Source organism: Molossus molossus, unplaced genomic scaffold (assembly GCF_014108415.1).
Source record: "Molossus molossus isolate mMolMol1 unplaced genomic scaffold, mMolMol1.p scaffold_m16_p_4, whole genome shotgun sequence".
Lineage (NCBI taxonomy): Eukaryota > Metazoa > Chordata > Mammalia > Chiroptera > Molossidae > Molossus > Molossus molossus.
The window spans coordinates 45,382,432-45,397,325 of NW_023425377.1; the positions used below are offsets into that span (position 1 = coordinate 45,382,432).

Below are 14,894 nucleotides of genomic sequence, written 5' to 3' on the forward strand. Positions count from 1 at the left end.
CACATACCTTAGTTGTGGTTCGCTCCCGGCCCTGTTCAGGGTTATGCGGGAGACAACAAGTTAATGTGTCTCTGTCACGTCAATGTTCCTCTCTCCCTCACACTCTATCTGAAGATAAATGGAAAAATATCCTTAGGTGAGGATTAAAAAAAAGCATACATGTGAACAAATAAGAAAATTCAGATAGTGGTAAGTGACAGTCCTTAGGAAACAAAACAGAATGATGCCACAGGGAGTGGCCTGGTTAGGGGTCAGGGTGGGCATGGAAAGAAAATGATCGATTTGAGTAACTGACAGGGCTTGCTGATGTGGTCAAGTGGTGAAGAGAGATCAAGGGGGAACTCCTAGCTTCACTATAGACTACTGGATAGAAACTAGTGGCTGCAGCAGGATAATAATGCCCCTCCCCAAAGATATTCATGTCCTAAAAGATAGATAGCATACAAAGTATCTTCTCTGACCATAGTGGGATGAAGCTAGAAATCAACAACAGAAGGAAAACTGGAAAATTCACAAACTTGTGGAAAACGAAACAACATAAACAACCAATGGACCAAAGAAGAAATCACAGGGAAACTGAGAGAAACGGAAATGAAAACACAACATCATGAAACCGATGGGCCACCGTGAAAGCAGTGCTACTGAAGGAAATCAATAGCTACAGGCATGTATAATAAAAAAAAAACAAAGAAAAGAAAGAAAGAAATATCTCAAATTAACAACCTAACTTTACAACTTAATGAACTAGGAAAGGCTACCAGAAGGATGAAAATAATACATTAGAGAGGGATAAGTGAGATAAAGAATAGAAAAATAACTAAGAAAATCAACAAAACCAGAAGTTGGTTCCTTGAAAAGATCAACAAAACTGACAAACCTTTAAAGCTTGATGGACTAAGAAAAAAAGAAAAAAAAGAGACAACTAAAAAATCAAAACAAAGTGAGAACATTACAACTAATGTTACAGACATAAAGAGGACTAAAAAAATACTATGAACAACCAAACGCTAACAAATTGGATATGAAATGAACCAATTCCTATAAACGTAAAACCTACCAAAACTGAATCACAAAGAAAGAGAAATCCTAAACACACCTAATAACTATTAAGCAGACTTAATCCCTATCAAAATATCCCAACCAAGAAAAGCCTTGGACTTTATGGCTTCATTGATAAATTCTACCAAACATTTAAAGAAATAACACCAGCCCGGGCCAGTTTGCCTCAGCGGTTAAAGCATTGGCCTGTGGTCCAGAGAGACCTGGGTATGGTTCCCACTAAGGCATGTACCTCGGTTGCAGTTTGTCCCTGGCCCTGGTTGGGTCGTGCATGCGGAGGCAGCCACTCGATGTGTCCGTTTCACTTCAATATTTCTCTCCCTCTCTTCCTCTCTCTCCTTCCCACTCTATCTGAACAAAACTGGAAAAATGTCCTCAGGTGAGGATTAAAAAAAAAAAAAAGAACTAACACCAATCCTCAAATTTTCCAAAGAACTGAAGTGAAGGAAGACTTTGGGACACATTCTATGAGACCAGTATTTTCCTGATACCAAAGCCAGACAAAAACACTACAACAACAAAACAAACAAAAACAAAACTACGGACCAATTTCCCTAATGAACATTGATGTAAAAATCCTCAACAAAATACTAGAAAACCAAATTCAGGAACTCAAAAAGCATCTAACTCAGAAAGGAACAAGTAAAATTATTTTTGTTCACAAATGATATAATCTTATATGTAGAAAACCCTAAAGAATTTATTTTAAAAACTGTCAGAATAAATGAATTCAGCAAAATAGCAAGGTATAAACACAGACAAAGCAGTTGCATTTCTATACACTGACAATGAACAATCAGAAAATGAAATTAAGAAAACAATACAATTTGCATCAAAAAGAAAAAGAATACTTGGGAATTAACTTAACCAAGGAAGTGAAAAGACTTATACAATGAAAACTAAAAAACATTGTTGAAAGAAATTAAAGAAGACATAAATGGAAACACATTCCAGGTTCATGGATTGGAAGACTTGATATTGTTAAGATGTTAATATTATCCAAAAGTAACTTATAAATTCAATACAATCCTTATAAAAACCCCAATGGCCTTTTGTTGTTGTTGTTGTAGAAATTAAAAAACAAAACAAAAGCAAAAAACTATCCTCAAATGCATATGGAATCTCAAGTAACTAAATAGTCAAAACAATCTTGAAAAAGAAGGACAAAGCTGGAGACTTTCATTCCTGATTTCAAAACTTACTAGAAAGCTACACTAATCAAAACAGTGTGCTACTGGCATAAAAACAATTATATAGACCAATGGAATAGAATGCAGATCCCAGAAATAAACCATAGCCAAATGATTCTGACAAGGGTGCCAAGATTATTCAGTGGAGAAAGGACAGTCTTTCAACCAGCGGTGCTGGGAAAACTGAGTAACTACATACAGAACAATGAAGTAGGACTTTAACTAACACCATATACAAAAATTAACTCAAAAATGGATCAAAGACCTAAAGACCTAAAACTATAAACTCTTAGAAGAAAACATAAGTAAAAAGCTTCACAACACTAAATTTGGCAGTGATTTCTTGGCTATGGCACCAAAGGCACAGGTGATAAAAGGAGATGAATTAAACTTCATAAAAATTAAAAATAATTGAATATACATAAGCTTTTATAAACCAAAAGATGCTATTAACAGAATAAAAATCCACAGAATGGGAGAAAATACTTGTAAATCATATAACTGATAAGGGATTAATATCCAGAACATATAGAGAAGTCCGAAAACTCATCAACAAAAAACTAATAACCTAATTCAAAAATGGGAAAAGGGGCCCTGGCCATGTAGCTCAGTTGTTCAGAGCACTGTCCCATACACCAAGGTTGTGGGTTTGAGCCTCAGTCAGGACATATACAAGAATCAACCAATGAATGCATAAATAACAAATTGATGTCTCTCTCTCTTTAAGTCAATTTAAAAAATCAACAAATTTTAAAAAATGGGAAAAGGACTAATATAAACTAAATATTCTTTTCCCAAAGAATATATGCAAATGGCCAACAACCACAGAAAAAGATGCTCAACATCTGTAATTATTAGAGAAATGCAAATCAAAACCACATTGAGATATCACCTCACACCCACTATTAAAATAAACAGAAAACAACAAGAGCTGGTGAGGATATAGAGAAACTGGAACCCATACACTCAGTTGTTGGGAATGAAAAATGGTGTGTGATAGTTTCTCAAAACAATTAAAAATAGAATACCATATGTCTCAGTAAATTCTACTTCTGGGTATATGTTCAAGAGAATGAAAAGCAGGGTCTTGAAGAAAGCTGTTGTATATCCATGTTCGCAGCAGCATTATTCACAACAGCTAAAAATATAGAAGCAGCCTATGTATGCACGGATGAAGAGATGAATAAGCAAAATGTGATATATACAAACAATGAAGTATTATTCAGCCTTAAAAATTAAAGGAATTCTGACACATACTACAGCCCTCTAAGTGATATAAATCAGTCACAAAAGGACACTTACTGTATGATTCCACATATATGAGGTGTATAGAGTGATAAACCTCATAGAGATAGAAAGCATAATGGTGGTTAGCAGGGGATGGGAGGGGGGAATGGGATGTTATTTAATGGGTATAGAGTTTCAGTTTTGCAAGACAAAAAAGACTTCTGGAGATGGATGGTAGTGGTTGTTACACAACAAAGTGAATGTACTCAGTATCAGTGAACTGTATATTTAACATATTTAAGATGGTAAATTTTATAAGTATTTTACCAAAATTAAAAAAAAAAAAAAAGTGTTAGTGAGGGGATAAGTCCATGTCTGAATCCCTTGAACCTTGAATACTACCTTATATGGCAAAAAAAAAAAACAAAAACAAAACAAAAAAAAAAAAACTTTACAGATATGATTAGGTTAAGGATCATGAGATAGAGAGATTATCTGACATTATCCAAGAGGGCCTGAAATGTAATCAACATGTATTCTTAAAAGAGATAGGAAGAGAGAGGTTTAAACACAGAAAAAGAATAGAAGGCATTGACACTAGAAAGGCGGATATTGGAATGATGTGGTTACAAGCAAAAGAATGCTGATAATTACCAGAAGCTAGAAGGAGCAAGGAACCGATATTCCGATATTCCCCTAGTCTCCAGAGAGAGCATGGCTTTGCAGCCACTGTGAATTTTGGTCCATTGAAACTAATTACCTTCCAGACCTTCGAGAAAATACATTTGCTTTTTGAAACCTTTAAGTTTGTGGTAATTGTTACAGAAGTCATAAAACACTAGTAGGGTGACATTTACTACAGTGGGGAAAACCAAAAGAGAAAGAGGTTTTGGCACAGGATGGAAATACAAATGTTTATTTAAACTTTAATTTCTGAGGTGCTTAATTCTGAAGTGCATAGGAGACCTCTGATAATTATATCAAATGAACATGGAAAGCAATGGAGCTAGGTGGGATTCCCTAGGGAGACAATGTAGCAGGAAAGAGAGCATGGTCCTGGCTCACAGTATAGAAACATTTGAAAAGTGTTGAGAATCTTGCACAAGAAAACAGCAAGGGACATCCCATGAGGGAGGGAGCCTCAGGTCTTAGAAGCCAAAAGAAGAAAGTATTTAATGAAGTGAGAAAAGCTCAACAGTTTTTAATGCTGTTTATTGGTCAAATATTAGGTGACTATTGGATTGTCAATATGGAGGGCATTTGCTGATCTTGACCAAGGTTGTTAATGTAGAGAGGAGACAGAAACAAGACTTGATTAGTTGAAGAACCTGGGAAGTAAGGAATTAGAGAGAGCACAGAGACTTTCCATTTGTTAAACTGGTTTGTGTATTTAGCCACATTTTGGGGATTCTTAAAAATCACAGTACAATGTAGAGTTTTGCAGAATTTGAGATAGCCCATTTAAGACAGCTATATTCCTTTCCAACTTGGGAAAACACACACACATATTCCCAGTGCAATAGCCAAATGTCTGCTTTTGAATGAGTACTTTAAAACTGTCTAGAGTTTTCACAGTGTCTCCAAAAACTGGGTATTAGAGCTTTAATCTGCATTTGGACATTTGAGATGATTGACTTGCACTCAAAGTGCATTTTAAAACTATAAAAGGTAAAAACATAAAATGTAAATATTAGTAATAACAACCTAATGAATGTGTCACATGACAAAAGATTTATTTTACTGTTCTCTTTCCTCAGATCTTCCTACTCCTAGAAAGCAAACCCTAATACAAATAATAATTCAATCTGAGTGTAGAACATTTTCAATATTGCACAGTACAAACAATCACATAATTTTGGGTTTTTTATCATGTATAAAGTATTTCCCTATTGGAATATTATTTTTTATTTGAGAAAGTATAATGAGAACACTATTTTTTTAAGAGGAAAAAGAGACATAAAGGCTTTCTTTAAAGATATTATAAATATAATGTTTAAATTTGGGGGAGAATATTATGTTTTTTGTGAGACTTAATCACATTAGATCCCTCTACTTGTGATACTATGATTGTAAAAATCATTTCATATGACTTAGTTTAAAATTTGAAAATAAAAAATATGTATTTTGACAATTTACTATTTTCTTTCATATATTTTAAAGTCATTAACTGGCCTACTTAAAATAGCTGATATAATTCTTTCCCCGAGCAATAATTAAAAATTTTAAATACTCTCTACATAGGTGAGGAAAGAAAGAGCATTATTTCCCACTAAAAGATTAAGTCTTTTTAGTATGTAGAATTTTTTTTAAGAATCCCATAAGATTTCCTAATTCTAAAGTAATCATTATACATATACACAGGCAAAATACATTTACATATGCAATACATATAAATGTGTATATGCATGTGTATGCATGTATATATAGAATAAATATATTTACGAAATATGTTTTCTACAATGCATACACAAGAAATAAAACAGCCCTGGCTGGTTTGGCTCAGCGGTTGGAGCGTCGGCCTGCGGTCCTGAGAGACCCGGGTTCGGTTCCCGCTAAGGGCGCGTACCTCGGTTGCAGTTTATCCCCGGCCCTGGTCGGTTGTGCGGGTGGCAGCCACTCGATGTGTTCCTTTCACATCGATGTTTCTCTCTCTCTCTCTGTTCCTCTCTCCCTCCCACTCTACCTGAACAAAAAGTGGAAAAATGTCCTCGGGTGAGGATAAAAAAAAAAAAAAAAGAAATAAAACATATTCAAATCATGCAATGAATGTTTTTTGTGTTTTTTTTTTAACATGGACTAACATGTGGAAGCAATTTATACCCCTCCAAAGCACACAAGACAACCAGATTGCTTTTGCTCCTGGGAAGTCCCTGGAAAGAAATTTCTACTTGATATGACAAAAGGTGCTTCCTGGGAAATTCACACATATAACTAGAAACAGATTGATATCCTTGTCATCATTGGACTCTCAGGGCAGAGAGCTGGGCTTCTACTTGGATTGGCTCCGTGTCTGTAACACAGGTTACCTAAATAGCTGTGTGCCGGCTTTTCCTCCACGACTTTGATTCTTCTTGCTCCAGTAGGTATCACTAGCACTTCCACATAACCTGTAAGAGTCAATAAATCATGAAATAAATCTCGAGTTCTTAGGAGATCTCTTTTCTTAGTTGACTTGCCCTTTTTTCTTTTGCCTTTGGTTTTTGCTTTGATATTTCAATACCTATGGGGGAAAATTTCTTAGATACAAATGCTGTCATAATTTCAAGTGGAGCCATTTCTTGGAAATATGTTAAATCCGCAGCACTGTCAAGGGCAAAGAGACAATTCATTTTATGTCAAAGCTCACGGACAGATATCTGATGAATTATGAGAAGAGAAAAAGCACAAAGGGACAGCCAGGCTACAAACACAGCTGGAACAAAGCCAATAGCCTCAGATTCTACTCAAGGACTTCATTTAAGGTAGAAAATGTGGGAAAGAAGGAAATGCACTGGCAAGGCATCAGGACCCTAAGCAAGGACAGGAGAGACCAACCTCTCCCTGAGGAGACTAACAAAGGGTTTTGAAACTAGGGATCTAGACAAGTAGGTATAAGGCCACACCAAGTAATCTAGTGTCACTAAGGAAGGTGTCCAACAGTTAGAAGCAAAACACAATTAGTTGTTTCTCAGGAAAAGTTTTTCAGCATAATTTTAGGAATATAAAGCTTTAAGTAAAATAAGATAAGATAATGTGGGATAGAAAGAATGTGCAGAAAAAGTAAATATCAAGACTTTATTTAGTGCAGAATAGTATAGACACTTCTTTTTTAGCTTTAAACTTATATTGAAATAATATTTACTATTTTTCTTATATATTTGTGTAGCTCCATATATCTGATAGAAGTCTAATTTCAGAGCTACTTTTAAAATGGTACAATCGTTAATCTCAGAGTTGTTTGCTGTTGATTAATTATTCAAATTCCTGAAGTTGTTTCAATTATTTGGTGTACACCAAAAGGTGGCATATACCCCACCTGGTGGCAGTGGCTGGAATTATGCTTTTAGAATCATAACTTCCATTAGCGAATATTGGTTATTCAATTTACCCATTTTTAGTAAGACCAAACCACACAAGCACTATTATTATGTTACACGAACAAATAGGCAGCAAAGAAAATAGAAACAAATGCTTACTGCCTATTTGTACAAAGAAGTAAGGTAAGAAGATCTCTACACTCAATTTAATTGGAAAGACAAGGCAGAAATGCTTTATATGAGTTAAAAAAAAACTTTAAAAATTATGTATAAAAGATCATACACAAAATCATATGGTTAACTCCCTGCTGAAGAATACAAACCATATTGTTTAAACTGTCTCCCTTCTCACATCAACACTCGAAAAGTTTGCTGCTATTTTTAACTCACAGAAGTGAGATTTATTTTTTATTTTCCCCTTGTAAATGGTTATATACATTACTCATGTTTGAGAAACACTGACATCAGCTGGAATCACTGTAATTCCGAGGAGAGAACAATTTTTATAGTCGAAGAAAGCTTCACAAAGAATTAGATGTAGAACAGATAGGATATTGGATATATAGAGAAAAAGGAAGATTTCACAGTATATAAACAAAAGTAAAGGAGCAAGTGGTATTCTTAGTAGTATATAAATAAAATAATTCTGAAAGAAGAAGATAGCTCTATTAAAGAGAATTTTAACGTTTTCCCAGGGCACTGAATTTATCAATGTGCAGCTACTGAACATTCTATAGCAAGGAACCTGGTAATCAGATACTGGTTAGAGAGGCTTTATCTGACAGCAGGATGCAGGATACCCAGCAATGTCATTGCAGATAACAGTGTCAGGAGTCTAACGTAAAAATCCAAGAATGGTAAAGGCCAAGGTAGTACTTTCGGGAGGCACTGCAAAGGAAAAAAACTCTACACTTGAGAACCAATAGAAAGTGAGAAAATAAACAATGAACTCGATGCTTTAGTATAACTTCTGTGAGAATGGGGTCATTGCTTCCAGGAACGTAGAAGTAAAGTTGTAGTAACAAACTGATAAACTCAGCTTTGGAATTTGTACTTAACAAAATGGTGTAACGCACTACTGAAAATATCCAGGAAGAACTCTGACCATCTGGAACTCTGGAGAAAGGTCAGAATATCGAGGCACCTTTGGGAGGCATCTCTGCAGAGGCAGTCTTTTAAACTATGAAAGTAAGTGGAGAAAATCAAAAGAGAAGTCAAGAACTCCACCATGGTGACAGTCACAGTTGTTTTTTATAATCCTCACCTGAGGATATATTTTTATTGATTTTAGAGAGAGAAGAAGAGAGAGAGATAGAAACATCAATCAGTCACCTCCTGAATGTGCCCCATCTAGGGATCAAATCAACAACCCAGGTATGTGCCCCGACTAGGAATCAAACCCACAACCCTTTGGTGCATGGGACGACTCTCCAACTGACTGAACCACTCAGCCAGGGCTGGTTTGTTTATTTTTTTTAATCGAAAAGCTCTTTGTTTTAATTTTAATTTACTGATTTATATATATATATATATATATATATATAGAGAGAGAGAGAGAGAGAGAGAGAGAGAGATATCATTTATCCTTTGTTATTCCACTTATTTATGCATCCCTTGGTTGATTCTTGTATGTGTTCTGACTGGGGATCAGGGATCAAACCCATAACCTTGGCATATCGGGACAATGTTCTAACCAACTGAGCTACCCAGCCAGGGCAATAGTCATAGTTTTTAACAGATTAAAAATAAATCAGGAAAGAATATAGAAAAGGAATATTCCTGAGAAGGAGGAGATCTGGCTCTTTTGGGGCAGCAGGAACTCATATCAGTCTGCTTTGAACATAGGAAAATCCCATCCTGTTTCTTCATAGTTAATTAGCATGAAAATTATTGCTATCGAAATTTTAAGATGGATGATTAAGCAACAATGAAAAATGTCATATTTTGAGCAATACTGTGTGCTAGTCACTATTACAGATAATTTACATTAATTATTACATTTAATCATAATAACATCCAAAGTAGATGTTACATTTCTCACATAATAGATGTAGGCAGAAAAACATCCCTTTTTCAAGACAGCATTGTCAGTCAGTAATTAGCTGATCCAAGCTTTTAACTCAGATCCGTCTATTCCACTATGTGCTTCCAGCTATGACCCACTGCTACCATTTTATAAAATAGAATATATGACACTGTGACTCTCCTACTCCCATGGAAAATATACAAAGTCTAAGGGCTGTGTCCCTTACAGAATCGCTATCATTAGCTCTTATACTAAGAACATTTTATGCCTATTTTCTCCTTAGTGTATATTGATAACTATATAGTTCCACAACTGACCAAATACACAATTTACCTTTAAAATAATTATCTCCTGGATAGGCAAGTTATAACGAAAGACATGATAAATGTACAAGAAAAAAAACAAAAACCTCCTCTTAAGTTTATTTTCTAGCTCCAATAAAAATGACTAAGCAAACTCTAAATAGAGCACAGGGACCGAAACACCCACATGTGTCTGCACATGTGTTACTCATACAACATACACAGTGTGCATGGCCAACTGGACCAAAGAAGGCTGCAATTCCTTCAAGAAATTCTAGGAAGTCCATAAACCATAAGGATCAAATTGTCTCAAGAGAAATGAATACAGCATTCCTAAATTCACAAGTAGACGAAGCCCATGATATAATTAAAGACTCATGCAGACTTTTGTTTTTTAAAGTCCTTAATAATGTAATAATGTTTTATTGCTAATTAAATTAACAAATATTAAATAATCACACACTATTCTTGTCATCAAGAATAGAGGACTGAACAAAAATAGCCATGCTATTTTTCTCACTGATCTTAAAGTCTAGTGTGGAAGTCGAGACTAATGAACGTATAATTCAAATGTGATTGGAGCAATACTATATGGATACAAATATGGTAAACATCACTAGACTGTTGTTAGTGACAGGAGGTGGAAGTTGTTCAGGGAACACCTCATTGAGTAAGTGACACTTGAACAGCTATCTAAGAGATGGCTAGGAATTAACCAGGCAATGCTAAGAGGAAGCCAACAGAACCATATTTTTGAATGCAAGGTGCTGGAGGGAACAAGGTCGACTAGAGAACCTAAAAGAAATCTGGCTGTAGTTGAGAGAATGAAAGGGACCTTAAGAAATGATGTTAGAGAGACTGATAGAGACAACATCACACAGGATCATTTTTATGGTCCAAGTTAAGAATTCTCTTCTCTTTCTTGTGAGCAGTGTGAAACTATCATTGAGTTTAAGGAAAAAAGTAATATTATTAGTCTTTGATGATTCCAGTATCTTAGGAATCTCAGACATTTTCCAAGTAACAGATGCCACTAACATAACTTACCTACAACAAACAAAAAGATGAACAAAAGTGAAAATTAAAGTGCAATAAAAACAAACAACTCTTAATGTAGGAATCTGAAAAAATGTACTCACATAACTGCAGTCAGAATGATGAACTTTACTGATTTGTTAAATCGTATTTCTCTTTTCTAGGTTTGGTGGAGAAATCAAGTGTTATTACAGTTAAAGGTATCAGCGTTGAATGTGCATCACAGTTCTTCAGTGAACTGCTTCCACGCATGGTAAATAACTATGAAAGACTATTCTTCAAAAATTCTAGTATCTTTAAATCTCTAGTGTTTCAGACTTAACTTGACCTTCTGCAGTATAAATACTTCTCCATCACAATCAGGCTGCAAAGCGTATTATAATCGCACTTCTTAGTTAAAAGTCTGGGAGCCTGTTACAGCTCCATATGACTTTTCTCAATGAGTTATGGCAGATTTTGACTCATAGGACCTGTCATGCTGTTTCACAGCTTCAGAGAGTGAGATCTTGATCTGTAATTTACCCTGGGCCTTGGTTATTGTTAGGCTTCAAAATCTTAAGCTCACTTAGCTTTTATTCTGTTGGGGCCAAACAAATGCTTATATCTGACTTTAGAGGGCTGTGTCTAATATTCTTTTCTGAAGGGTTCTTTCATTTGAATGAATTCAGTTTTCTTGATTATTCAAATACAAATGGCTTGTTTTTATATTAAAACTAATATATATTTTAGTCTCAGGTTTTTTGGTATTTGACCAAGAAAGGAATTTAAAATAGGAAAAAGCTGATATATGCAACATATGCATACTAAAGATGATGAAAATATAATCACAAATAAGACAGTTCAATAGATAGATGTCCAGATGAGACACTAATGTAAACATAGAAATGTTTGCTCCCTCCCAGTAAGCTTGAGGACCTGAGTATAAAGCATTTGATGTTTTTCGTGGGTCATTATATTTGTGGGTTATTATATTTCAGTATGAATTATATTACTTATTGTTATGGATCACTTTAAAACTCAAACTATATAGACCAACCATATTCATTTCCTCCTTGTATCCCCTGAGTATTAGTATTTATAGATGAGGAAACAAAAGAATAGAGGATGACTTCCCACTATTAATATATCTGGAACATCGTTCCCATATCTTTCCCACTCCCCTTATCCTTGTCTCTACCATGCTACATGCCTACAGACTCTGTTTCCAAAACTTTATTCCCTTCAAATTTAGTAAAAACATTAATAAAAAATAGACAATGGAAAACCTGAAGACTAATACTCTAAAAAGTTGCTTCAGGCTATTACAAATCATTATTCTCTATGAGATATCATGCTTCTCATTGGAGAATAAGGTCTGTAGAAACCTGATAACATTTGCCAATGCAAATTAGATTATTCCCTTGCTGTTCCAATTTATTAAATGCACAACAGATGACTTCATATTCTCATTATTGGGAAATAGGCTTGTTAGAATTTTTGGCTCATATCACATGTATTGTATGTCATCGTGAAAAACCATCCAATACCCATTACAAAATCTTCAATAGATTCAGAACTGTGATTTCTAAGTCAAGTTCAATGTAATCTCTATCCCTGAAGATTGTTCAAATTATTAATTTTGAAAACATAAGAATATAATTACCTGCTCCTCTGGTGTGATTAAAATCTCCTTTAATGATTTTGCATGATTTTCCATTGCCATTGCAGACACCACAATGATCTTCCCTTGCAAGAGACCCTAAGAAACCATCACAGCCAACTTTCTGTAACAAAAGAATGGCAGTACGTCACAAAGTGAGTTTTTTTCTTTTTCTTTTTTTACCTCTAATTTAGGACAAACCTAGTCTCTACAAACTAGACATATTTAATTGACAAACTAGTTAAAATGTCATATTCTCTGGTGCTAATACAGTAAGGTCATGTCAAATATTACTTATAAAGTGATCAAATAGCAGAATAGTGACGAGAATATTTTTTTATTAAAATGAAATGATATCCTAAAGTAATTTGCTAAAATAATATTGAGACAAATGCAATTTACATAAATCCAAAAGGTAGTGACATTCTATTAAATATAATACAATTAACCTAATTCATTCTACTTAACATAGAACAGATACACTTCATAATACGGACGGCTTCACTTCTAAGGTGGTTGCAAAGCAAATGCTGAATATTAAATATCAATTTTGAAAGCCAAACATAAATGTTTATTTTCATTGCAGTTCATGAATAAACTTCTGTCTCTGTCTTCTTTGGCACCCAGCACACAAATGTGAGTAAGAACTGCTCCCAATCATGGCTGTCATAATATAAACAGTGGGGGAATTCACTGTTATATGCTCCCAGAAAAATGGTGTTAATACAGGTCTTCTCAGATCAAATCACTGACTCTTTTCTAGTGAATAATGTTGGTCTCCCAATGATGTGCAGAAAATATAATCATATTTTGCAAAGCTGAGCATACTCAAAGGGCGGAATTTATCATTATCAATAAGCCAGAAATAAATAGTAGGATCACACAATTATTCCTAAATAGGAGTTGCAAGAGAAACTGGTGATACATCTACTTACAGGTTACAATTATTTTAGAGGGTTTTTAAAATATTAATAAAACAGAAACAAAAACAGGGTCTTTTGCTGTAGTTGGTGCTGGTATTGGTGCAATGAGGGAAGCAGGCAGATGATAAAATGCAGCTGCAGGATAAATATCCTGCAAGCAAAAATCACATGAAACCTGAATAATATAGCATCCATCCCTTGTGTCAAGAGGTAGACAATGCAATGCATTAGCCTAGAACTCTAATCAGCAAGTCAAAGCTTCTTCAAGGAGGAATAAAGGGAATGTCTGCAGATGAAAGAGGTGCCCACCACAGGAAATTCTCAAAATACAACAAAGGTATGGGAAAAATTCACGAAGCAGGAGCCATGAAAAGACCTTGGAGTCCTGGGGCGGGGCAAGGAAATGAATCTCTCTTTCATGTACAAATGAAAAAAATTTAGAGTCTAGAGTGATTCTGAAACAACAAAAGCACCTTTATTGCTCTATCCCTAGCACTCAGCTTGTTCCTTGGCAAATACAATAAACCCAATGAATAGTAGTTTTAAAATTTGAACAAATTAGTCCAGCCGGTGTGGTTTAGAGGATTTAGAGTCATCCCATGGACTGAGAGGTTCTGGTTGGATTCCCAGTCAGGGTGTATAGGGGGCAGCCGATTGATGTTTCTCTCTCTCTTTCTCATTCTTCATCTCTCTCTAAAAAAAACAATGAAAAACATATTTTTTTTAAAAGTCATCATTAAAAAAAAAAAAGTCATCATTACTTTAAAAAAAATTGAATAAATTAGTACATAGTATTTTCTCCTTTTTCTAACCCTTGTAACTGGGATATTACATGTCTGTAAACCTAAAATAAAAGTCAGGGATAGATATATGCCACGGCTCGATAATCATGTATATTTTTAAAATAAGAATCAGAATTTCATATTTTGTAATCGGTATTCTCAAGTATCCATGCTTATCAAAATGTGCTAACACAACACCAAGCGTTGAGGATGAATGACTTTGAAAAGGCAATGCTGCTGAACTGGTGGCAGGTACCTGAGTCCCACTGGCTGGAAATGGGCAGATAAGGAGATAACAGAGAGGAGAACTGTCTCTACCCTTTGCCATGATGGAAATGTCACCAGGAGAAAGCTGTCTATTTTCAATTGCCTTTCTTAGTCCACTTATCAAGTTTAGAATTCTGCGTTCAGCTTTGGTGCTATGCATTTTGTGATAAAACAAAACATTCAAGCCAAATCCCACAAAAGGTTTTCAGGGGTGGGGGGTGCATGTTTTTAATTATACTGAAAGACTGAATGAAGCATTTTAGTTAAAAAGCCAGAATCTTGTAGTATTCAAATGCTGTGAGAAGTCAAAATCCATTTCATAGAACTTTAATTTAATTATAATCATCAGATTCACTTATGCATAATTTTTTGTTGTTGCTGTAATTTTAATGTCTAGCTAGGAACCCTGTAAAAGACTGGCTTACACA

General features: G+C 34.8%; 1 protein-coding gene across 1 annotated transcript in view; it reads right to left on the bottom strand.

Moving 5' to 3' along the window:
- ADAMTS19 (ADAM metallopeptidase with thrombospondin type 1 motif 19) overlaps positions 1–14,894 on the bottom strand; it is a 316,590-nt gene that overhangs the window by 62,031 nt on the left and 239,665 nt on the right. The window contains exons 15-16 of the mRNA XM_036241047.1: positions 12,498–12,618; positions 6,503–6,583 (exon numbers count right to left, since the gene is read on the bottom strand). Of these exons, the coding sequence (XP_036096940.1) occupies positions 6,503–6,583; positions 12,498–12,618 (202 nt within the window). The remainder of the gene's footprint in view (positions 1–6,502; positions 6,584–12,497; positions 12,619–14,894) is intronic.